The sequence below is a fragment of the Mustela nivalis genome (genome assembly GCF_964662115.1).
Source record: "Mustela nivalis genome assembly, chromosome: 2".
In the NCBI taxonomy this organism is placed as follows: Eukaryota; Metazoa; Chordata; class Mammalia; order Carnivora; family Mustelidae; genus Mustela; species Mustela nivalis.
This window is the reverse complement of record NC_139021.1, coordinates 78,243,235-78,268,028: the sequence shown is the minus strand read 5'-3', so window position 1 is coordinate 78,268,028 and position 24,794 is coordinate 78,243,235. Positions and strand designations below refer to the sequence as shown.

General features: G+C 43.0%; 1 protein-coding gene across 13 annotated transcripts in view; it reads left to right on the top strand.

Moving 5' to 3' along the window:
- The window catches only part of CHD7 (chromodomain helicase DNA binding protein 7), a 186,911-nt gene that overhangs the window by 89,689 nt on the left and 72,428 nt on the right, over positions 1-24,794 (top strand). For all 13 annotated transcript variants that reach the window (XM_082719361.1, XM_082719359.1, XM_082719360.1 and 10 more), the window contains one exon: positions 13,017-13,447. In XM_082719361.1, coding sequence (XP_082575487.1) covers positions 13,017-13,447 — 431 coding nt within the window. The remainder of the gene's footprint in view (positions 1-13,016; positions 13,448-24,794) is intronic.

The window sequence follows — 24,794 nt, the reverse complement described above, 5'->3', positions numbered from 1 at the left end:
CCTGCGTCCTCACCTGGGCTGTGGGGGGTTCGGGTCCCCGGAAGTTCCTTCCTTCCCTCCCTCAGTTCAACTCTGCCCCCCTGCCCAGAAGTGTCAGCACACTGTTTCCGGATGAGACAGCGTCATTTTCTTGGGGCTCATGCTGAATGACTTGGGGTTTTTGTTCTTTCTGCCTTACCCGTGCTTCCTCTTCCCTGTCACCTTTCCGTGGTTTATTTGGTGTGGATCTTCAGCTTCAGAAGTGTGCAGACATGAATGCATTTTGTATTCCAAACATTATTATTCTGTGCAGACGGAGATGTTTAAGACACATTACTTTAGGGCCGTTAGATTGAGCAGAAGCTAAGCTTACTGCGGGAAAACCTAGCAGATGTTACATGTCTGTGAAATGAGATTCTCTAGTATTGGAAAATACTGTTCTGAGAGTTTCCCTTTTTTACAGGAACGGAAATTGTACACTTCAACATTTTGTTACAGTAATTTGGGTCTATCTTATTTAATTTTGTGCTGGCTAATGCAGGTTTTCACATCGGTTTTACTCATTTTTTTGTATTTATCCGAGAAACTCTCTTAGTATTTCCTTCTGAAACCATCTTCGTTTTCTAGCTCCATCTTTACAAACACTCATTTCTTTTTAAAAGACAAGTTGCAGTAGCTGTGGTTTGAGCAGGACTGAAGTCAGGCTGTAATAGCAGACCCGAGCTGCGGAGTTAGGTGGGATTTTATAGATCAGTGCGTCCGGCTTGTCCGTCTCACAGATCTTGAGATGATTGTTTTCCCACTTGATTGTTAAAGCCCCACAGAGTAAATGGTCAAACACCAACCCTAATACTGAATCCTTGGGTCCATCCTGCTGTTCTTCCTTCTGACAACCTGTCTAAAAAGAGCTGCTAGCACAGAAAGGAATCTGCCCAAGTACGCGTCTGGCGCTCTCTGTCTAATGCTGGCGTACTCAGTGGGGGCTGCGGACCCGCATAACCCTGAGGACCTTGGCCATCTGGGCCGCGACCACTCCGGCTGCCCCGCCATCCCTCTTAGTTTGGTCTTTCCTGGTTGGAGGTAAATCCGTTCTGCGTGTTGTTTCCTGTTTGCCAGCTGTCCCTGGAGATGATGGTGGTAACGGATACAAAAACTTGAGAGGCTGTTCCTAAGATCATTTCTATTTACATTTCTGAGTTTGCTATAAGAGAAGCTTAAGGAGAACATCTTTAGGTTCTTGAATTAGAGAAGTGTTAGCAGACATATGATTATTATGTTTTGTAACCACAGATCTTATTACCCTAATACTTTGAAATAGTAATGTTATAAAATATCATGAAAAATCTCCACTCCTTTGTTGGTGGATGTTCTGTATTGCTGAAATGCACCATCTTATTGTGAATAGTTAATTATTTGTTCCCTCTGAATTGTACTTTGAAAGTGCAATTTATATTTATATTAAAATATAAATACTGACATTTTAGGTACAAATGAGGATTTTGTCAAAAGTCATCTCAAGTTACACATTTTCAAAACATGGATTTTTTAAATATAAAAAGTTAAAGTAGAAACAAGTTGCCTAAATATAAATTGTTACATAGTAGCCTCATTGAAGCATTTTCAAATTGTTCAAATATTTTCAAATAGACACAAGTATCTAAGAACTATAAAGAAGGCTGCTGAGTGGATGTTGACAGTAAGACACAGGGTAAATCAAACGGCAGTTTAAACTAAAACAGCTTAGTTCAGAGGGTACTGCTGTTTTATAACCATATTTAAAAATTTGTTCCTCTTTTACTCCCTCAAACGGAGTTCAGGGATATAATGGATCCCATTATAGGTAAAAGGTCTGTGACTCAGCCATCGAGCTACTCAAACTCTTGGCTGTTTTAATTGCCACCATTAAAGCTTTAGTACTTTTATCTCATAAAAATAGATATCATTGATGTAAAATGTGTGCCTGTTGAAGATACATTTGTACCTCTGCCCTGATGGTTAGCTAATCATCCATTTGTGTTTGAAGTTAGTTAGATTTTTATGCAGATGGGAACTTGACATAGATCAGTGATTTGTTCAGATTTAGTCACTTAATTAAGGAAAAAAAATGCCATGTAGTAATAAGGATAATGCCTAGCTAGAATATTTTCTCAAAAGAAACTTGCTTTGTTTTGGCTTGCATTTTAACTACATTTAATTGATGGAAGGATGGTGGACTTTTACCAAGCTTTGTCTTGAACCCAAGAGAGTAATAATGTTTCTCTAATCTAAATGCTGTGACTTTAACAATTCAAGGGAAATATAGAAGTCACTCTCTTGTGACACATCTGTGTAAACTTAACTATGGTAATTGGCAGTATTTCTCTGCCCATCTTCTGCAAAGGGGAAGATATCAAGGTGTGAAGGAAACTCCAAGAACACAGCAGGAACTAAATGTTAAAATGGGAAAAGCTACTTTGTTCTGGGCTTTTCCCTCCAGTATGCTAGGGAGTCATAGTCATTCATTATTCATATTGCTTTGCACAAACAAGGTACAATGTATTCATCTAAAATGAGTACATCTCAAGAAAGTTTAAGTTCCCAATTACTATGTACACACGTATTTCTCTGTAGTATAAACAGAAGAGCAAAAATTGGTGGGGCAGTTCATTAAGTTATTTTCTGTTCTACAGCCGTAATTACGGAATTGTATTCAGATAAGAAAAAAAAAAATCTGACTTTATAAAAGGGACTCAAATCTGAAACAGTTCTGAAACTAAAACCTACCCACACAAAGCATTTGTGAGCTTAATATACATAACCAGGCTTCTGTTCTTGCCCAGCTGTGTAGATTCAATTATAATAATTTTCTCAGTTGCATAACATTGCTGTTTGTTTATTACTGCGTTATTAGTCAGTGAATGAACCTCCCTCTTTTTGACCCCTCAGCAGTGTTTATAAAATACTTAATTGCCTTGGTATCTTCTGTTTCATGTGTAATTCCAGCTGGAAGGAGTCATCGGGACACCATCCCCTTTAAGTGTTAAACAGACTGTTTCTAAAATGCAATAAAATTTCTTTTAAAATATCTGGAACCTTTAATATTGTTTATAGTGCAGTTTCTTACATTTTTTACTTGAAAATAGAGTGGTTTTCTTAGAAAAATCCTTGTGATGATCTCTATGGCAGTTAACTGGGAAACAGTGTTGGGCTCCAGCCTTCCTGAAGCAGCCACCTTCTCTGAGTCGTCTGAGCAGGTCCCAGTGCCCCCAACACTCCTTCCCTTCTCTGCACCCCACCCCACCCCACCCCACCCCATCATTACCTTACCCCCAGCTCTCCTGCCATCTCATCCTCCTGCGTCCTGGAGTGTGGGAGCGTCAGGGGTTAGGCAGCTGGTATGATGGCTGAGACGCAGGCTCTGCAGAGAGGTTGCCTGGGTTTAACCCTGACTCCTCTTCTAACCAGCTTTTTGTGAACTTTGGCAAATGTTTTGATCTCTTTGTGTGCCTTAGTTTTCCTGTGCATGGGATGGGGTAGTTTCCCAAGGTGCTTGTGAGCCCAGAACAGTGCTTGGCACTGAAGTTCTCAGCCTTAGCTGCAGTGGCAGCTTCACAAAGGTACACACAAAGGGTGCTGTCTGTCGTTATGTGGAAGGATCAATGTCTAGCATGAGAAGAGGGGTCATTTGTTGTTTATTGCTGTGTAACAAATTACTGCAAATTTCATGGATAAGACAACACCCCTTTCTTATCTCCTAGTTTCTGTGAGTCAGGGTTTGAGCACAGCTTCACGGGTCCTCTGCTCGGGGTTGCAGCAAGGCTACAGTCAGGTGCAAGGATTGTGTTCTTATCTGGAGACTCGACGGGGGAAGAATCCATCTCCCAGACCATTCTGGCTGCTGGCAGAATTTGTTTGCTGTGACTGTACGTTGAGGGGCTTCAGCTCTTTCTGCCTGTCACTTGGGGCTGCGCTCCCCTCCTAGAGGCTGTCTGCTGTTTCTTAGCATGCTGGGTTCCCCCACTGTGGCCCCCTCACTCTGGTCACTTGCTCCCTGGGTGCCAGCAACAGAGAGTCTCTGACCTTCATAGAGAGCCCACATCCTCTTTACAAACTTTCCCTAGTTAAGCAAGGCTTATCCAGGAAAAATCTACCCTTTGAGTAGCTTCAAACCAACTGATTTGGGACCTTAATCACAACTACAAAGTTCCATGACTTTTGCTGTATTCTGTTGCCTGGAAGACACAGATCCCTCTCCAGCCGGAAGGTGGAAATCCTTCAGCCATCTTAGGATTCTGTCTCCTATAAAAAGTGAAGAAATTTTTATAGGACCAAAGTAGTTTATCATTAAGCCATTTATAGCCCACGGAATTTGCTAGACTCAGTCTCTGGGTTCCGGAGAACTTGCCTGCCTGGAGTGTATAAATTAGCTTTATCACTGACCTCCTTATAAATTGATTTTTTCCCCTCAAAGATTGTTCTATTTCCATTTCTACATGAACCCTTGGGACTGGCCAGTGCTAGAGACACACCTTCCTTTCAGTCTACTGAGTTTGACTTTTTAAATTCATAGGAATAGCATAATAAGTTACATATTTAGAGAGTGGTGGAAACTTAAATGCAAACTTGGTATCAGTTGCTTTTCCAGAGCCAAACTGCATGCGTTTCACCTTTCCAGTTCAAGAATCAAATTTGTTGTTGGGTATACCAGTGACAGCAAAGTGCACTGTTCGTGTACAGTAAAAAGTTACTGAAGTGAACTTAACTATTTTAGTATGCAAGTTTGGTCTTCATCCTTAAGTGTCTTTGAATAGGATTTATTTCTGCAGAACAGTTGCCCACTCTAGAAGCACTGTTTTGTGTTTTGCTGAGTTTGATCCCAGGTAAGCTGGGTTGCTTTGGGTCTGGAGGTCTGCTGCCAAATTCCAGCCCCCAGACACCTCTTTGAGAACTGCAGGCACCTGAGAGCTAACTTGAAATAAGGAAGACAAACGCCTGTGAACTGGGGATTTGTTCTGTAGCTTCTCACTCACTGAGACTTACTGAGTTGAGCCTGCTAAGGAAAACACTATGCAAAGAGGTGAAGAAAAAGAAAAAAGAGGGAAGGGAGACGCAATAAAATGAACTCATTAAGGCCCCTGAGCAAATTCGTTATCTTTCCTACTTTTACTTCTAGAGAGTAATGTCTGGTAAAAGATAATACTTGATGTTTTACTTGATGATATTTGATGTTTTACACAGTGAGGAACTGTGTAAGAGTCTAAGACTCTTTGAACGGGTGTATATTTTAGTTTGCTTGTTGTAAGTCAGCTCTACCATGATACCCTGCCTTTTTTGGGCATTTCTGCTGTGGGAATTGGGGAGGCAGGCCTGCTTTCCTGGGGGGTGGAGGCACCCTCGTGCTTGTGGCCCCGGAGACCTGGGAAGCGCTTCACCATTTACTGTGTTAGGCTTTGGAGTGTGTTAAATTTGAGGTGGTTTCTGTTTTTCCCCTAGCCAGAGTAGCAGTAGGTTCTGTTGGCCCCCTCTCCATTTCCTTTTATCAGAAGAACTTCAGGGATAGGAGAGTCTTCTGACCAGGAATGCAGTCTGATTACCTCTATATACTTTTTGGAAAGCTAACACATGTAAAAACATAATTCAAGTCTTGTATAAACAATTAGGCTAATTTTTCCAAGCATTTATGAAGCAGTGGAGGTACATCAAAAGTATGTTCAGTTTACATCAGTTCAACTCTATGCCCTAGGGTGTGTGTGTTGGGGGGGGGCATGCATGCATTTGTATAAACACGTTATTTCAAGTACGTGGTCCTTAGATACAAACCTATTACTTCACCTGGTGCTTTTCCTAAGAAGTAGAGTGATGTGTTACCAAACTGGGGAAATGAACTGTGTTAGATTCCTTGAAATATAGTAGATTGAATTTTTTTTAAATCATATAAGCTATTCTTTTTAAGTGGCTTTGGGAAAATTTTCAGAGCAGGGCAGAAAGTGGGCTAATTTTCTTCCTGTTCCTAGAAAACCCCATTCATTCCCAGTGACAAAAAAGCAGATTGACTGACTTGAATTCAGCTTCTGTCCGACAGAGTGATTTTGATGCTCAAACGGGATAATGTTTGTGAGCAGCAACCTGAATGCCAGTTCCTAGCCACACTTTTATCTTTGGGCAGAAAAGTTAGTGATTTTCCAGAGCTTTAGTTCAGAGTTAAACTAGAGCTCTCTTCTAATCCTTTGAAGGCAGAAGTTCCAAATTTTATAGTAAATTAAAAGCCATTTTAACCTGTAGATTAGTGTTAGGCTCTTAAAAGTAAGGCCTTTTATGGTTTTGGAGGAAGACAAGTAGCTTCCTGGGCTCGGAGAAGCCCTCCTCATCCTCTGGGCGAGTCCGAGCACGTCCCACTGGCTGGTAGCCACCACATCGGGATTACCATCCAGGGTTGGCCCCTTTCTAGCTGTGTCACTGAAGCCGCAGTTTCCTCATTTATAAAAAAGCAAGAATGTCACCCACCTCGGCAAACTCATGTGGTTATTACAGGCACTGAAGGAAAAGAAGGTTGTGAATTGAAATGCACATGTAACTGTATAGTTCATGGTTGAAAAATCTCATTTGGTATCGTGTCTGGGGCTGGCTTCAGGACTTCCTGTCAGTCATGCTGTTGTCTCTCCCCTAACTCCAGGGCTATTCCTTGATGCTCTTCCCTGTCACCCTGAGTGGGGCCAGCTGGAGGCAGCATTGCAGGGACCCAGCAGGGTTCCAGCCTGCACTAGAACCCGTGTCTCCCTGAGGCCACCTCCCGCCTCTGCGGGTCATTCCCAGCAGAGTGTGACCGCCTGCACAGAACAGAGACAGGGAAAGGGAGATGGCCAGAAGGGCAGCGATGGGGTGGCCCGGAGGGAGGTATGGTGCACAGATGCCCCTTTGTCCAATGGGAGGGAGTCTGCTGTGCTCAGGGTCTCACAGACACTTGGAAAGGATTTAGCATTGGTGGAATTTCACTGCTCTGTTACTCTAGCTAAAGTGACTGTAGAAACACTACAGGAGAGCCTTACAAATGAGAGATGTAGTCTGACTGTTCCTGTGGTATAGTTTTACTCCTACATAGAGGATGGGCAGTATTCAGTATCCAGTGTGAACTATTTAATATTAAATGTAACATGATTGCTTGGCTCTTTATTTTCATTATTTTGGACTCCACTTATATTCAAAATGTGTTTGTAATTTAGATGCCATTAAAGTGGTTCATGTTAATTTGCAGCTATTTAAGATTTTGTTTGTATGACACGTCTATTCTAAGGGTGGATTAAAAACACAAGCAGAAAACTGAAGTTTTGGAAATGCCTTCAGATGATTTTTAAATGAGATATTTCAGCAGTAATTAAAATTTTCAGTTCTAAAATTTAATGGTTCTGAAGCACTCATAAAGATGACTCAACATTCATTATATTTAACTCGGTAATTATTTTGACTCTATCCAACAAAAATTATACAAGTCGTCTTTATATGATTATACCAATATTCCTATTTTATTCCTACCCGTGACTTAAATTGAGCATAAAAGAAACTGCCAATTCAGTGCAGCGTTTGAGCACATTTTATATAAAATTAGCTTTGTTTATAGAGTTACACGCTATATTGTAAAATATTTGATAACCACTCTTTGAGATACATAGACACATGCGCACACATACTCTCCCCACCCCAGAGAAGCAGATGAATTTTCCTCACTTTAGCTGTATTGGTATAATCCGAAGTGTATCTTGAAGAACATTTTTATTCAAGGTATAGTTAGAAAAAAAGGATGGAGTGGTTAAGTACCTTTAGGAGCACCCTGCACATTAATCCGCCACTCAAGGTAGTAAGGGCTGGAACTTTTGCAGTAAAGAAAACTACTTATTTGGTTAGCCCAGGATTCTCTAAACTTATGTGACCTGAGTCATCTTTTCATGTACAACTTTTTAATATCCAAAACTTTAAAAATGTTGTTTTACACATCTTGCCTTTCCAGTTCATATGACTCACAAACTTGATAATTATGCATTTGGGTGTTTTTGTTCATAAAGGTACTCATTCAATAAATCATTGTTCCTGGAAATTAAGAATGAGCTGAATAAAACTAACTGACATTTAAAGGCTTGACCTCAAGGCCCTGACTCTAATACCAAATTTAGCCAAGCAGAAAATAGTCCAACCTTTAATTGTCATCTGAAGAATATTTTTATACTTATTTTTAATTTTAATTTTTTTTAAAAGATTTTATTGATTTACTTGGGAGAGACTGAGAGTGGGAGAGCAAGCGAGCGCAGCAGAGAGAGAGGGAGAACCAGGCTCCCCACGGAGCAGGGAGCCTGATGTGGGGCTGGATCCCAGGACCTGGGATCCTGACCTGAGCGAAAGGCAGTCACTTAACTGATGAACCACCCAGGGGCCTCATACTTGTTTTATATCAAATAGTCATAGTTGAGAAGTGTATCACTTGACTCTTGAAACTCCTGTCTGCTCCTCCATAAACAGGGCTTCACAAGCTTGCTTGTCATATATTATATATGCTTTCAGTCACCTGATCTCAGGCATGAGTTGTCGTTCAGGCCTATGGAAGAAGCACCAGGCTGACCACTTTCAGGAAGCCCCCTTAGTGTCAGCCCAGGTCAGGTGCCCTGCTTCCCCCCGCTGGTACCGTGGCTGGCTTGTTTACTGTTGTATCCCTAAATATTTGTTGAATGAACAAATGAATTGGACACCAGATACTGAGTGCATCTTCTTTTTCTCAGTGTCACTGACAAGAAAAGGGTGGTTCAACAGGACTCACAGAGCCTTTGCTAAGTGCACCCTGTGTGCTCTTTTGGCTGAAGATTGAGCTTCAGTTTTCATACTGGAATTCCTTTTTAAAAGAGTTGTCAAGGGACCAAGAACCTGGGGAGTAATACTGGAAAAATAAAAGTGAAGCGCGTCAATAAAAGAGGTGTTTCCAAAGCCACCAAAAAACAAAACCAAAATCTAAAAAGGAAGCAAATAGTACTTTGCAATCTTAAGTGAACACTTTGTATTTTTACAAATCATTGAAATCATAGTTTAGCATGTTTTAAGTTTGTATCTGTCGTTCCTTTAGCCTTGGGTGGCCTGCGGCTTCTCCCCCAGAACCTCAGGTTCTCTGAGAGCACAGATACCTCCCTTTGGCTCAATGTGCAGGGAAGGGACATGCTCCCAGAAGTGCGATGTCGTTACTACAAAGTAGCATTTCGATTTTAGATTTGTTTGTATCACTCAGTAAGTACAATGTTTTGCCCCCGCTGTCCCGCATTACTGAACATTGTTAGTTTGCAGAGCTTAGACCTGGTGGAAACACTGCAGTGTTACTCTCACGTGGCTCGTGCCTGTTGCTTGACATTGCCACCATTTTGAGGCTTTACGGATGTAATTAAGGCAAAACATGAGTAAATAAGCTAGCTTTTAAGCCAGGCCAAGCTGATGAATGTTGGATGGAAAGCATCCCTGAGGTAAATGAAAAGTTTCCTTTTAGGTACTTTCTCCTTTTCTTGCGAATGCTCCTGAATACTTTGGGTCTCGCTTGATTGAAGGTGAGAGAAGGGTTGCCTTCACTTCTTCATCTCTGCCCTCCTTTGGTTAACTTTGCATCTTGTCTATTCTGCGGTTTTACATAAGGTGACTTGCTTCTGTGTTTGCCTGGTGTGTACATTTTGAACAGTGGAGTTAAGGATAAAAGTGATTATCTTTAGGTTCTGGTCATTTTTTTGACAAGATACACGTATACACACCTTGAATCATTTTTGTTTACCGTTTAAATATTAGTCATGCTGTTTTAGTTCTGGAAGTCCATGGCACCATCCTTACAAATCCCATAATATTCCAACAGGCACATGGAATTGCGGTAGAAAATGTGTCAACTGCAAAGTCCTATGGTGTGTATTTAAAAATACCTTTGGTATCTAACATTCTCCACGTTGCTCTAATAAATGAGGGGTTTTGGCAGTGCCCTATATGGTAATATCAGATGTTAATGGCATTGATTACCTGTCAGGCAGTGGGAATTGATGGGAAAATGTCCGCTGTAAAATTAAATAGCATTAGAGAAGACTGTACCATGCGTGGGGAGGGGGGGCACGGCTGGGCCTGGGAGACTTTGTCAGGGTATTACTGTGAGCTCCAGGTTTTTTCCCCCACATGATTAAGGCAGGCCATCTGTTCTTTGTTAAATGTTTACAAAAACAGCTTTTCTCTAAAAGATTTAAGGAGATGTGGGTCTGGTAAACACTATAATATTTCTGAGCACCTTTTTCACCCTATTTCATATAGTACCAAAACATAATTCTGCTGCATATCAAACAGGATTAATACTTTTTTGTATTTACTCTTTATGTTTTTTCCTTCTTATGGAAGATTAAAAATTTTAAGGGATACTAATTTATGGCTTCATTTATTACCAGAAGGAGCATCTAAAATCATTTGTATGCTAAAATGTGTAGATAAATTTTCAGTATTTTTGTATTAGATGCTCTGTGCTTTTTCGAGTTCATGAATGTGTACCAGGTATTTCTCATTAGAAGCTGGCACTTTGTTGCTGGGGTTAATGCCATGCAGATTAAAGCAAGGTATGCATACGTGGGATTAATTCACCGTTCTATGCTTGAAGCTTTGTTTACTGGTGGACTTTTCTCTTTCCATCCCTTTCCAGGAAGTACTTTTTCTTCCATTTCCTGAAAAATAGTTTGTCCCAAATAAGTTTGACCTCTAAGTCTCTTAGAAAAAAAAAAAAAAAAAAGGCTTTTTCCTTTTTCCTTACCTTGGAAATAATAGGTAACAATTAACCAGACTTCAGCTGAATTTGAATCACACAGTTAAATCAGACGCTGTGAATTCTCAGGTAATGGGAACATGGACGGCACCTTGGTTGATGTGTGTTGAGTGTGTGTGTGAGGGGGAAAGGCAGGACAGAGGGTGACTTCTTTGAGTGTTTGGCTTGCTGTGCTGTTCCTGTGTGGGAACCTGCTCGCGGGGACTCCCTCCCAACGTGTGCTTTTCCTCAGACTTCTGCTCTTGCTTCTTTCTCTTTCTGTATAGCTTTAATCTTCTGCAGGTTCATCCTCTTTTAGCTGTGACTAGGAAAAGGCCATATGCATTTTAAGATTTTCTAATACCATTGAATTTTAAAAGAGACTTTGGAAATCATCTGACCGAACCCCTTCATTGTGCAGATGAAGAAAATGAACCGTGGATGAATGAAATGATTTTTCATTGATAGTAGAGTTAACAGCAGGACTCAGACTAGAGTTTGTTTTTCTTACCTTGTAATTCTGGGCTCAGTCTCTTGCACCAGTGCAGATGGGAGAATTGAATGTGGGTTTCTTAAGTTACCACGGTAAGGGGTAGTGGGGATAGTATGCCCACTTTCTTTTCAGACAGTAATGTCTTAAAATTTTGGGATGGGGGTCACTGGATACTTGGGAAATCAAATGAAACCCATGGAGCATTTCCTAGAAGGATGCCCATATGTAAGATTTCAGAAGAGGGGGGAAAAAAAAGATTTCATAAGCACAGAGCCCGAATACTGGTTTACTGGTTTAGAAAACCTAGATTCAGATCACAGCTCTGTCTCATGCTGTGTGACCTTGGGTGATCACATAACCTCTTCAGACTTCCCTTCCTTTCCGAAAGATGAGGGCAGATCACCACATTTTTGTTGGTGAGATTCAGGTGAACTAATTCCTGAAAGTGCCCAGTTCAGTGCATGGCCTGGAACAGATGCTCAGTTATTCGGACTGGAATTTGATTTATAGTATCTTGCTGATGGGGAGTACAGCTTTTGGGTTATTCATGAGTCCTCTGCAGACCTGGATCTGGGCTCTTCTACCCCCTCTCCCCCCACCTTTTGGAAGTGGTATGGTCAGGAGGCATGTAACTTCTTGGGAATAGGACTGCGTCCTTGAATGTCAGAGCCCATATCCAGCTCCTGATTGGGGCTGGTGTGGGGGTTGAACGGTGTCAGGGGTATCAGGTGCTTAGCAGGTGCGTGGCCCATAGTAAGACTGTTCAGTAACCACTAGCAGCCATTATTGTTACTGTTTCTGTTATACTTACTATTCAGTGTCTGGAGAAGCAGATGAAGAAGTCAAAAACAAACCCAACCCCGAGTGACATTTGAAGATATGACATTTTAAAGTATTTCGCTGAACTACAAAGGTTCACTAGATGTCGTAATTTGCAGTGCAGATGATACTCTACCCCTGTCCTGGTTTGGAATGGACTCTGCTCTTGGCTGACCAGTTAACATCCCATCCTAATTGTTAATAGTCTCTACTGTGTTAAGCCCATCTCTAGATGCACTCCTTGTGAATGTCAGAAATCTGCAAGACTTACCAGCTTGACTGTTTGGATTTTCTGTTCCTCAGGAAAATGTGAAAACGTGAAGCTTTAGTAACTTAGGATAAACACTCTCTGCATTTCATGTTAGTACAAGAAATTTAACAAATCGCGAGTCATGAAGTTTGGCTATGTGCTTTTAATGTGTCATTTTCATGTCATTTAAATCAGAAATGGCCTGTACCATATAAGATTTGTGTGTGATATTTGGATTTCAAACTTTTACAGTACCTGAATCATGCGGTGCTCAGTATACTTGTTCTTGTTTAAAGCGGCTTAATTATGTATCTTTAATTTGAGTTCTCATTCCCACAAGAGGAAAAGAACTCCATTTAAATTCATTCTTTGGGTTAGCTTCTGCCGCTGTTCTGTCATTCGCCAAGTCCCACACACGTAGGGGCTGCTAAGAAAATGGACAGTGTCTTCAGGTGAATGAGAGTTATTTTTCTTCCTGAACCAGAATTTTTACTGTATTGCTTGGTTGCCCTTTTTCTTTTTTAACCGTTTATGTAAGTGCTTTCTTGTCTTTTGGGTGAGAGAAAAGGATAGATTTTACAACTGTATAGTTGGTAAAATATTTGCTACTTTGAGTGTAAAGTTTCAGAAGCATCAGCTACTAACTTTCAGTTCCTTTCTTAAGTATGAAGAATGATAAACTAATTTCAATTCCCATTTGTGTCTCTTAGCATTCTCCGTCGGAGCCCTTTCTGGAGAAACCAGTGCCGGATATGACTCAGGTTAGTGGACCGAACGCTCAGCTAGTGAAGAGTGATGATTACCTGCCGTCCGTAGAGCAGCAGCCACAGCAGAAGAAGAAGAAGAAGAAAAACAACCACATTGTTGCCGAGGAGCCCAGTAAAAGTTTTGGTAAAGATGACTTCCCTGGTGGGGTTGATAGCCAAGAACTAAATAGGAACTCACTAGATGGGTCCCAAGAAGAGAAAAAGAAAAAGAAAAGGCCGAAGGTAAAAAAAGATCCGAAGGAACCGAAAGAACCCAAGGAGAAAAAAGAGCCCAAGGAACCCAAGACCCCGAAAGCCCCTAAGATTCCCAAAGAGCCAAAGGAAAAGAAAGCAAAAACTGCCACGCCAAAACCCAAATCCAGCAAAAAGTCAAGGTAGGCTGTGGGCAGAAATAACCACCCTCAAACGCAGTGTAGAAATGAGCAGGGGCAGCGACAGCCCTTGAAAGGGGGCGGGGTCTGGGGATGGGGGAGGGGCAGCACTTTGCTTTTTGCTACCTTTTTGTTCCTTTCTCTGATAACCAGCCTGAAAAGTGAAAGAGTTTTATACATTCTGGGATTTAGGACTCAATTACCACAAGCTGTTTATTTGGATGGTACATTGTAGACTTCACTGGGTAAAAATTCTTTGTAATTTTAAAATCATTTGCTGCCTGTATTTTTGTGAAAGTTTGCCATTGACCAAATAGAACCAGATTACCAGCTTACTTATTTATAAGCCTAGACCAGCAACCTCATTTTCAAGGACAATGCAAAACAGGGAAAGAAGGATTACAGGAGCAAGATAGGTCACTGTATTTCACTCAGCATTTCAGCCCTGTTTCCCAGAAGTTGAAACAGGAGAATTAATTCTCTCCACTCGGCGGAGTAAGCCTTCCAGGGGCAGGGTTGAAATGCTAGTGGGCAACGTGGGAGAAATCAAATAGCAGTTATCCATTAGATATGCATGCAAGAATAGCACACTCTTTAGCTTCTAGGAAATACCCTCCTCCACTCCATACTTCCCTCTGTACTTCCCTACCGACTCTGACCCCCCAGAAGGCATATTTACTCAGTAAGAAAAGCTGAGAGGAGAAGACATTGAAGACTAATTTTTTTCATTTGTACTGAACATTTCTTACAACCGTTCTGAACCAATTCCAAACATCTGAATCTATTTTTCGGAATATGGCTCATGTTAGAAAATATAGTTTCCAGATGGAAGTATGGTCAGACTTGGTTAATCTGAACCTGTTTGCAAACTTCATTAGAAAACACACTCCCCCTCTGACCCCCATGCACATGTGTACACACACACCCGCGCTCGAGTGTGTACACACGCACGCTCAGGTCTGCGACAGACGTGCTTGATGAGAACTTTTTGAGCTCGCTGGCCTGCAAACCTTTGACTTGTAGGCTTTCCTGTGGGTGCACGTGCAAATACAGAGCGGAGATGATTTCTGTGACTATGGAGATGTCCCTGCAAAGGGAAAGAGCAAAGTTGGATTTTCAAACTTCTGCTCAGAATATCTATACAACCCCCAAATAAGTTACTCTGTAGTGTTTTGAAAGTCTGTATCACAGTCATTTAAAAATTTTTGTCATCAGTACTTTTTATGGTGCCAAAATAACAGAATTCTATTCAGTAACTCAGTCTTACAGGTAACTTAACTTAGGAACCTTCTTTGATGCCTCAGTAAGCAGTTTCTTAATTAAAAACCATTTTTCTCCCATGTGAACACTCTTCTAAACTTACAACCCATTATAAATTTTGCTTTCATTTATTGAAATATTTCATTTATTTAAATGCTTCATTAAGTACTTATTCTTTGTAGGTGCTCTGTTAAGTGTTAGGATGTGAGCAGGGAGGGTATGGGTAGACTTTCAGTCTGATTTATCAAGGGTTTTTTAGAAATATAATTGCCTGAAAGCTAAGTATTGTGCTTTTGGTAGGAGGAGCCATATGGTTATTTTTCCCAAGGAGAAATTGTAGCAAAATTTTAAAAGAATGTATTATTATCACTTTAAAACTTGAAACGTAAGAGCCTGTGTTCTAAAGAAGCTTCCTAGAACTCGGAAAATATGTCACCAAGACTAGCTTTAGCCTCAAGATCTATCTGTCTTTTTAGTTTGTATCCTTAATTTTTTGAATCTAGCACCTAATGATAAACGTCGATTAAGAAAAGAAAAAAAAAAGAAACCCACTGTGTCTTGGATCTTGTCATAAATTTCCAAGTATGTTACCTTCAGGTTCTGAGTCTACCTTGACCTAGTCCTGTCTTTAAAAACATACTTTTAGCTTACCCTTACCTCTTTTGGGATATATTAGGGCAGATATCAAAATGCTGTATTGAACAGTGAAACTTACTGAAAATTTCCCAACAGCTCTAAACAAGTGTTAGGAACTTGGGGCATCAGATCCAGTCAGTTCTGATCACCTGGGCTGCCTCGGTGCGGAGAGAGGCCCTGTGTTTACCCACGAGAGAAAATTCCAGTGTGTGCTCTCAGCTGCTCATCCTTAAGTTTGAATTGTCTGTGCAGAGTAAATTTTTGGCATTGCTGAATCTGAGTAATGGCTTTGCATTAGAGTCACATGTTTTTGATAGGAGAGAGAACATGTGATTATTTTCTCCCAGGAAGAGTGTTGGGCACCCCCCCCCCCCCCATTGCCTTAGGGTCATAGTTCAGTGGATGCCTCCTAGAGGTGACAGTTGTTAATCCCCAAGTGGTGTGCAGATAATCAAATGGAACATTTCCACTGAGCGTTGGGAAGTTCATGCAGAATGGGGGCTGTTGTAACGGGGCCCAGAGACATGGGCCCTGTTGAGGGGTGCCAGGAGTGTTTGGAGGACCTCTGTTGGCCTTGGTGACTTGACCGGTTACTTGTTGGGCCACCTGCTGAGTCATGACAGAGTATGATGAGGACATCCCAGGAGGCTTTCCTGTCATTGATGGTCAGATGGAGGTGGCTGTCCAAGAAGATGGTAATCGAATAGAGATTTTCAGTAAATTAACAAGCCAACCCATTATTTTGTTGAGCCACAGTTTCTACTGGCCAGATGAATTGAGTATATCAAGTTGTGGTCTTGCGTTCTGCTGAATCTAGGAAGGAAATCATGTCCCTGAAGTGCAGATAAGTAGAATGCTATACAACTACATGTAAATTCTGAATAGCATAGCAGAATAATTATGTAAATTGAATATGCAGTGATGAAGGTAATAGGGGGTTTGGGTTATGTTAGCACTGGGGTTGAATTGCCATAGCAGTTTGCTTTTAAGCACTGGAATACAGCAGTGGCAATTTTGTTTTGCAAAATGTTATGTGATACCAGTTATTTCCATCCTTGAATAAGTTAACTTGATGAATTTGTTTATACAGAAAATAATTTTCCTACAGAGGGCTGAAATAGAAGGGAATAAACAGAAGTGAAATGAAAAATTTAGTGTAGAACTGCTCGCATCTTTCCCACTCGGCCCTGGATGCCGGATCATTGGTGACGTTCCGCAAACAAATAACGCTCTCTGAGCGGGCGGTGACAGAAGTAACCACTGCTGGTCTGCCTGGCTCTGTGTTATGTCTGTGGCAGGGAGAGAGCTTGTTCTGCCTCAGTCACACACTCTCGATGCTAGAGCACATTTAGAAAGGGTGGCTGTCCTCAGGGGTCTGACTCTGTATGCCTTTGGGATGTCTGTCTCACCGCCTGCCATTCTCCTGCATTCCGGAAGGCGGCTGGGGCTTGCATTTGTGGCCATTCCCAGCAAACTGGCCTTTTTGGCAACCCACATACAATGATATTGCCTTGCCTGTGCAGAAAAACTCACAGAATCCACCTAGAAGCTGGGACATAGAACGATAGAGAAACAGAAAAAGGTATTCAGCACTTCAGGAAAAGACATTTAAAATCTTAATAATGAGAAAAATGGGCCACATTCCACTTTCCTATTAGAAATGTATCTTTCCTTCCTCTTTCCCTTTTATGTTAAATATATATTTTTCTACCCATTTTTTTTTCCTGGTGCTCTCCCCAGGTGTCCTTATAGCCTTCAAATATTGGCAGTAAATATTGAAAATAAGAGCTAAGACATTTGCATATTGGAAGAATTCAAGGAGCTGAAACAGGAGAATTTTGCATTCTTCTCTTCAGTGTGTTTTCTGTTGTGTAAGCATGGGCCTTGTGCAGTGAGAGAGAATTTAGAGGAAGCGCTTCCTTTGAATGACTCTTGAAGGATTTAGTGGTCCATTTAGCTCTATAAAGACTCTTTGAATGGGCATAAAGAAGGGAACTTGGCCCGAGGTTGTGACTTGACTGGTGAAGCCCTGGTTCAAGGGAGCCGTGGAGGCTCGCTTCTGGTGCAGCTTCCTTGCCGTTTCCCAGCCTCAGCATCCGAGTTAGCAGGAAACTAAAATGCCGTTTCTCAAGGAGGATGGACGCAATATTTTAAGTGGACGGCAGATGTACCACTCTTATTTTTCAAAACGTGGCAACTTTCCTCTGAGGATCTAAGAAAGTAGCAGCGTTTTACCTGAGGAATACTTTTATTCAGCCAACAAGCTCCGTGGTGGTTTATGTTTGGTAACCTAGTACATAGTTTATATAGTGTGCTCTTATACACATAAAATTTCTCAGCAGAGATTAGACACAAAAGCAAACCATTAAACTAGTTTTGCTTAATCAGTACAGAAAGCCTGGAGAGTCAGATACCTCTCCCTCAGGTACGTAGGTAATAAAGTAAATTAAACCTGCAGATTTTCTTCTGTTTCTTTGTTCTTTCTTTTATATCCTATGATTTAGTTTTGATTTGTGGCATTGGATAATTGGAAATACTGAATTAGGTATTTTGGACAGTGTGCCTGCAGAAGAGGGTACGGATTTTTTTAACATGTGGTCGCAAAATGGACTTTCGAGCCCTTTCAGCATTGGAGAGGAACAAGGGGGAAAATGTGCCTGTGGGCATTGTGCTTCTCTGCCCCTGGTCTGCCTTACCAGTCTCTGGTTCATTAAATCCAAGCTCCAGGTCAGGGATACCTCGAGGTGGCTGCCTTCCCTGGTGGTCTCAGAGGTTCTCTTCTCTTTGAAGGGGGGCTATTGAGAGTCTTTCTTTCTCTCTCTCTCTCTCTTTTTTTTTTTTTTTTTTTTAAGGATTGATTTATTTGAGAGAGAGCATGTGAGCAGGGGGAGGGGTTGAGAGAGAGGATCTCAAGCAGACTCCCCACTGAGGGTGGGGATGAGATTGAGTCTCAGGACTCAATCCCACAACCGTGAGATCATGACCTGAGCCAAGATCAAGAGTCAGATGCCTAACTGACTGAGCCACCCATTGGCTCTTAATCCCAAATCCTTCTTTTGCTTCAGGATGACCATCTCAAAGTCTTTCTCTTCTTAGTGACAGGCCACCTTATCACCCTTCCTCCGTCCGATTTGTCCTCAGTTGGCTGAGTGAGCAGGGAGGGAGTAGTCATCAGGCACTTTTTAGTACAGACTGTGCTAGATTTAGCAACACGTGGTTTGTTTGCTAGTCCTCGGGGCAAGAGAATGCCCAGCACCACTGACCCTTACAAAGCAGGTTCTGCTGACTCCTTCCCTGTGCTAGATGCAGGGAAGGACCGCACTGGGCCTGGCTGACTTTTGTTTCTGCCTGTCCAGGGAGCTGGGGTGGGCTTGAGAGTGGTGGCCTGCTGCCTCTGTGGTTGATGTGGGAGAGTGTGGCTTCGACCTTGCTTCCAACTCTCATTGTGCCCATGTGATGGAAGTTGAATTGGGGAGGAGGCTGGTGGTGGCAGTGGAATGCTAAAGGGGGTTATTTCTAGAGACGTGTTCCTTCAAAGACTCTCTTAAGTGGCATTTTAGGGTGGGGCACATGTTGCCATTCTACATTGTGGTGGTGACCTTAGAATCGTAGGTTAAAGAGCAGGAGGAGTCCTAGGCTGATTGTTTTTTTTTTTTTTTTAATGATTATTAAAAATGTCCATATAAGGGACGCCTGGGAGGCTCAGTGGATTGGGCCTCTGCTTTCCACTCAGGTCATGATCTCAGAGTCCTGGGGTCAAGCCCAGCATTGGACTCTCAGCTCAGCGGGGAGCCTATTTCCCTCTCTTTCTTTAAAAAAAAAAAAAAGTCTATATATGAAAATGCTTTTGAAAGGTATGAAAATCTGTACAAATGCAAAATTTGTCACATGATATAGAAAGATCTTTCTGGGGGCGCCTGGGTGGCTCAGTGGGTTAAAGCCTCTGCCTTCGGCTCAGGTCATGATCTCAGGGTCCTGGGATCGAGCTCCGCATCGGGCTCTCTGCTCAGCAGGGAGCCTGCTTCCTTCTCTTTCTCTGCCTGCCTCTCTGCCTACTTGTGATCTCTGTCTGTCAAATAAAAAAAAAGATCTTTCTGCTAGTTGTCTTCTGCCCACCCAGGTAAGGGCCCCTTCAAGTCTAGATGCTGTGCAAATTCACCCTGAGCATGTCGTCAGCCATCTGAAGCACCAGCCCTCCCTCCAGCTTCTCATACAAGTCTGTGTGGCCTAGCTTTAAAATGTTAACTGGGAGACAGGTGGCAGGGGTGCCGGTCCTGGGGGGCTCAGTTGGTTAAGCATTTGCCTTTTGATCAGGTCTTGGAGTCCTGGGATGGAGCCCTTTGCTGGATTCAGTCTCCCAGCTCAACGGGGAGTCTGCTCCACCCTCTTCCTCTGCCCACCCCCAACTCTCGTTCAAATAGAAAAAAAAAAAAAAAGAATCTTAACTGGGGAAATAGTATGAATTAAAAAAGACACCATTCTTCTTAATTTTGATGTTGGAGAGAGAACTTGAACTTCCATTAGAATGCTAATTGTGTATATAGCCCCGAAGCCTATATGAACAGTATAACGTCATGGTCCTTCGGCTTCTCCTGTTAGGATGGGTGGGAGTATTTTCTCCTTGTGGGTTTTACTGTTTGCTCTGCCTAGTTCTCTACCTACCTGTGGCACCTGTTTAAAATGTGGACAAGCTGCCCATCTCACTTGTTGTGTTGGCCATGCTGGCCGATCTGAGAAGATCCTTATGAATCCAGGGGATGGGGTTCTAACTGCCACAGTTAGCCCAGCATCAGCCCTCTGGGGTCATGGGAGCACAGTGCCTAAAAATAAGAGTGGCATCTGAGAATTGGACACTGACAGTTGGCACTTGGGGGATATGCTCTAGGATAAGGGTGTACTATTTGCATCCATTTTATAATGTCTGATTTACTCAATTCTTTATGTTCCATCACAGTGCCAGGCGGTGCCATGTAGCCAGAGCGGCTGGTGTTCATGTTGGCTTCTGGGATGTGATAACGTGTTAGCTAACTAGAGTTCTTTTCCTTGTCACTGGCAGACCTTAATTCAGTCCATAAAACTCAGTGACCCTGAGGTTTTCAATGACAATTCTTGACTACATGAGGAGTTTCCCCCCAATATATTTAATATATTAAAAATGAATTTGGCTGTTTAGAAGGCTTTCTAGCTTTTTATTATACTTTCTTTCCCTCCCTTCTTTCCTCCTCCTTTAAATAAGGGGCAGCAACCCTGTAGCTGTCCTCAGGACTGGATTCTGATGAACCAGGGGCCCCAGAGATGGTCCCAGGTAACAGAAGACATTCACCAGGACAGGTCGAGGTCTGAAGTGTACCCCCAAAAGGCCAGGCATGCACTGGACTCTTAGAGAGAGTGTGTGAGGAGGTTAGTGTGAGGAGGTTGGATGCCTTAGGCCAGGTCTCCGACTCAGACCTGGGCCCAGGAATAAGACAGGTATGGCTCCCGTCTTAGCAATGCCACTTCTCTGGCTGAACATGTTGCCTGTCTGGCCCTCAGCTTCTTCATGCTTGGAAGGTTTGATTGTAAAATGTAAAAGCGAGGCACGTTGAGTTGAAATATACTCTTATTTTAAATGAAAGCAAATTAGGTTTTTGTATCTTTTCTAACTTTCTTTGTTCTTTCCTAAAAATTCAGCATGGTTAATATACTTAAGGAGTACTTGATGCTAGAAGAGCTATTTAAGGTAACAATTTAGATTAAATTCAATGTCTTAGAGGTGTTTTCATCCAGTGACTTTCAAGGAACTTAAAAAAAAAAAAAACAACCTATTAATTTGTCACTGAAGTCCTATGTTTGTTGTTCAGAAATAAGATAGAATCCCCTCCCCTTCTCTCTCTTTTTCTCAACTCTTCTTTCTCTTTCTCAACCAGAAGAGCTGGGTGAAGAATTTCTAGGTGGAATTTAGGAGCTGGCGGGGGCGGGGGGGGGGGGCTGGGCACCCCCTTGGAGTGACGCATGTGACCCCCAGCAGGCAGCTCAGCATCCATAGGCTGGCTGGCCAGGTCAAGGCTGGTGCTCCATCCCCCCATCCCCCCATCCCGCCCAGATGCTCCCAGATGCTCTCTGCCCAAGATCGCCCTGTGGAGCATCTCCCGAGTGCTCCCAGGCCTTCCCCTTCACCTCGGCGGCTCTGATCACCTTTGTGGGAAGGAGCTGGCTTTTGTGTCCACTGTCTGCTGCGCAGTTTATCTCTTCGTCCTTAGTTTATTCTGTCACCGGCATTTCATTACATTCTAGTTCAGCCACTGCATAAATCTTGGCCCAAGGACTTTCTCTAAAATTTTTATTTTGTTTTGTGGCTTTAATTTTACTTGATGTATCCTATTTTATGTTGCCTTAATTGACACTTTTGAGCTCTTAGTGCTTTATCTTGTCTCTTTTTTCCTTCACTTCTTCCTCTTTTAAATTTCTTTCTCGTGGTTCAGAAACTTAGAGGAGAATCCTACACTCAAGTTGAGAGGCTCGATGCTTTTCTCTCCACCATGCCTGGGCCCTTGAGCCTCACAGCTTTACTGCACTTTTTCTTACGGCGCCTGGATCTTTTAGAGCTGGAGCACACTGCAAACGCCCTATGCCAGGAACGTCTCTCTCGCCTCTGGCTTCTCATCCATTAGTTTTGAGTCTTTATTAATAACGCCTTTTGAGCTAGTGGGATTTCTTGTAAGTTCTGGCCCTTGGCTTGTTTGAAAAGCGTATACTTGTTCTCACCAAAAAGAATTCGTTATCCCTGTGCTATGTCTTAGGTGGAATGAGGTCTTGCCTGTTTTAGGTCCCGCCACGTAGCCCTTCAGTGTAGACCCTTACAGTTGGAAGCTGACTACAAACTCTTCCGTAAAGGGTATGAATTGTCCTTAGTTCATCCCTCCATATAACATGTGTTCTCTGAAGATAAAGTTTGGGTTCTCAGAGTTCTCATCAAGGCGGCTTGTGTTTTGACCATACTGGGGGCCATTATAGCACTTTTTAGAGCCTGGTCTGATGGTGGTGACCTAAATGTCACTAAGCTGTGGACCCTCAGCACGTCCAGCTGGCCACCCGTGTGACCTGGCTCTCATGGTAAAGTGCACAATGGAAATAAGTCCTTCAGACTACTAGCACCGTCCCCAGAGAAATGTGCTGCTTCTGAGGGTGTAGGGGTTTGCCTGGCCTCAGGAGTGGGTGGCTCCGTATCTCGGTCACACCAGCAATGGCGGAGATAAGGCTGAGGAAATAAAAGGACTTGGTGAGGGAGGGGGGGACGTATAGCGATGTACTGGTTTTGAAAACTTGCTAAGTCTCACTCTATTTCGGTAGCACGTCAGTCCTATTTTACTGAGCCTCATAGGTCTTTCATCATAAAGATAGAATCTGTGGGGTTTTCTTAAATGAGTTAATGAGAAAAGCACTGGCACATCATAAGGGCTGTATATGTGAGTGCTGTCGTGGCTGTGACTTGTGCTCTTTAGTGAAATCGATCTGCTAAAATTGATAAGGAGCCTACCTGACCAGGCACCAGGAAAATAAAGATAAATAAGACAGACTTCTTCCTCTTTCTGAGCTTAAGGGCTGGTTGGGGAAAGACCTGCACTCACACACACACTCAGGTCCATATACAGCTTTGGTTTTGGATCACTGCAGGAGTGCGACCGCCACATTTTGTATATTTTAAATACCCCTTCCTTGTGTGGGGTCCATATGACATGTGGCTGGTGATCCGGTCTGCGTTGGCTAGGAGAGGCTTCCCTGAGTGTGTGATGGCCGTAGGTGGAGTGGGGAGGGGAAAGGAGGTGGAAGAAACAGGTGGGTCCCTCAGGGAGCAGTTCTGGGTGTCTGCAGCATAAAGGTGAGTGGAGGGTTTGGGGTGTGAAAAGAGTAGAAATATACTGTTGCCATTTGCAGATGCTGCAGAAGGCCTGACAAGCCAGTGCAGACTGGCAGGCCTGTTAAACATGGGATAGGACTTCAAGCAGGATGGTGCGGTCAGGTCTGTACCGCAGCTGGTCACTGTGGTGATGCGTAGAGGGTGGGTTGGTGTTGGTTTTGGTGGCAGCACCACATCCCTGAATTAGGAAATGTGGAAGCAGAGTGGGTTTGGGAGAGCAGAATGGAAGCAGACAGGATTTCTCCGGGGCGGAGGCCGGTTAGGGCTGGAGTGAGATAGTGGTCCCTGCACGCCCCCAGTCTTCCTTGTGATCCTCGCCGGCAGGTCACCTTGTGGAGGCCAGTATCACCTACACCCGTGAGCAGCCAGCACGGCAGCTGCTAGAGGTTCTGTGGACTGTGCCAAGCCACTCGGTGGCCCGGTTCTCAATATTGGAGTGTCAGCTTAAGGGATGTTTCTGATCGGTAACATTCTCTTACCCTCAACGGGAGGACTGTCCTTTTTGTACCTTCCAGCTTTCCAAATTGTAATTTGGGGAAGGAATGTTTGTATGGCTGTGTTTTGGCTCTGACATTAGAAAAGACTAGCTTTGCGCCAGAGCAGTTTACATCACGACAGTGGAGGTGCACTGTGTGCCCTTTCCCCAGCGGTCTGAGAGTGGGCCACGCTGCCCGTGGGACCCCAGAGGCAGCAGTGGGAGGGGGTGTGGGCAGTTGTGATGGGCAAAGTGGGAGATGACACCTGCCTGGGCTGGAGCAGTGGTCCTGGGCTTGGAGAGGAACGGCCTTTGGGATTGTCTGCTGGTTTGTTCTTCCAGCTTGTTTTGGGCACTGTGGACAAAGGGCCTTCCTTCTCATGTTGCTTAGAGGAAATGATCTGTAGCAAGGTGGGGTTCTGTTTCTCAGTCTTCAATTGATTTGGCCCAAGCGGGTCTGAGTCATGTCAGAGGATTTGTTTGCAGACGTTTCAGAACACGTTCCCAGCTGCATATCTTCCGGATGTGTGTGCGTCCTTGGCCATTTGTGTCAGACATTGCCAAGGCCTTCATCCACTATCTCACTTAGACCTCCTAATGAATCTTGGAGGAAGATAGAATTTCCAACCTCCTTTTACAGAAGAAGAAACGGAGGCGCAGGGAAATGGAGTGGCTTGTCCCAGGTCCCAGACAGAAAAGGTTCTACATGACAGAGTCAGAACTTGAACTAAGGTGTGTCTGACCCTCATCAGTGCACAAAGCACCATTCTGCATTACACCTCATTTGTTAAAAATTCTGACTTTGGCTTTTTCTGGGGACAGAGCAGTTTTAATATAACACTTAGTTGAAAATCCAAATGAGCTTCTTGCACAGTAGCAAAGGCGGTTTAAAAATCAAAGTAACTTCATCTTGTCCTCAATTGTAATGTCTTTGGGTTGGACAATGAGGATTTTGTAGCTTTTTTTGACTTCTTGACATGTTTTTGATTTGTATATTGATGTCATGAGAAGATGTCAGCGTAGAAATGCTTAGCTGTCTCTGAGCAATGTTAATAGCACAAAGTCTAATGAGTTTAGAAATC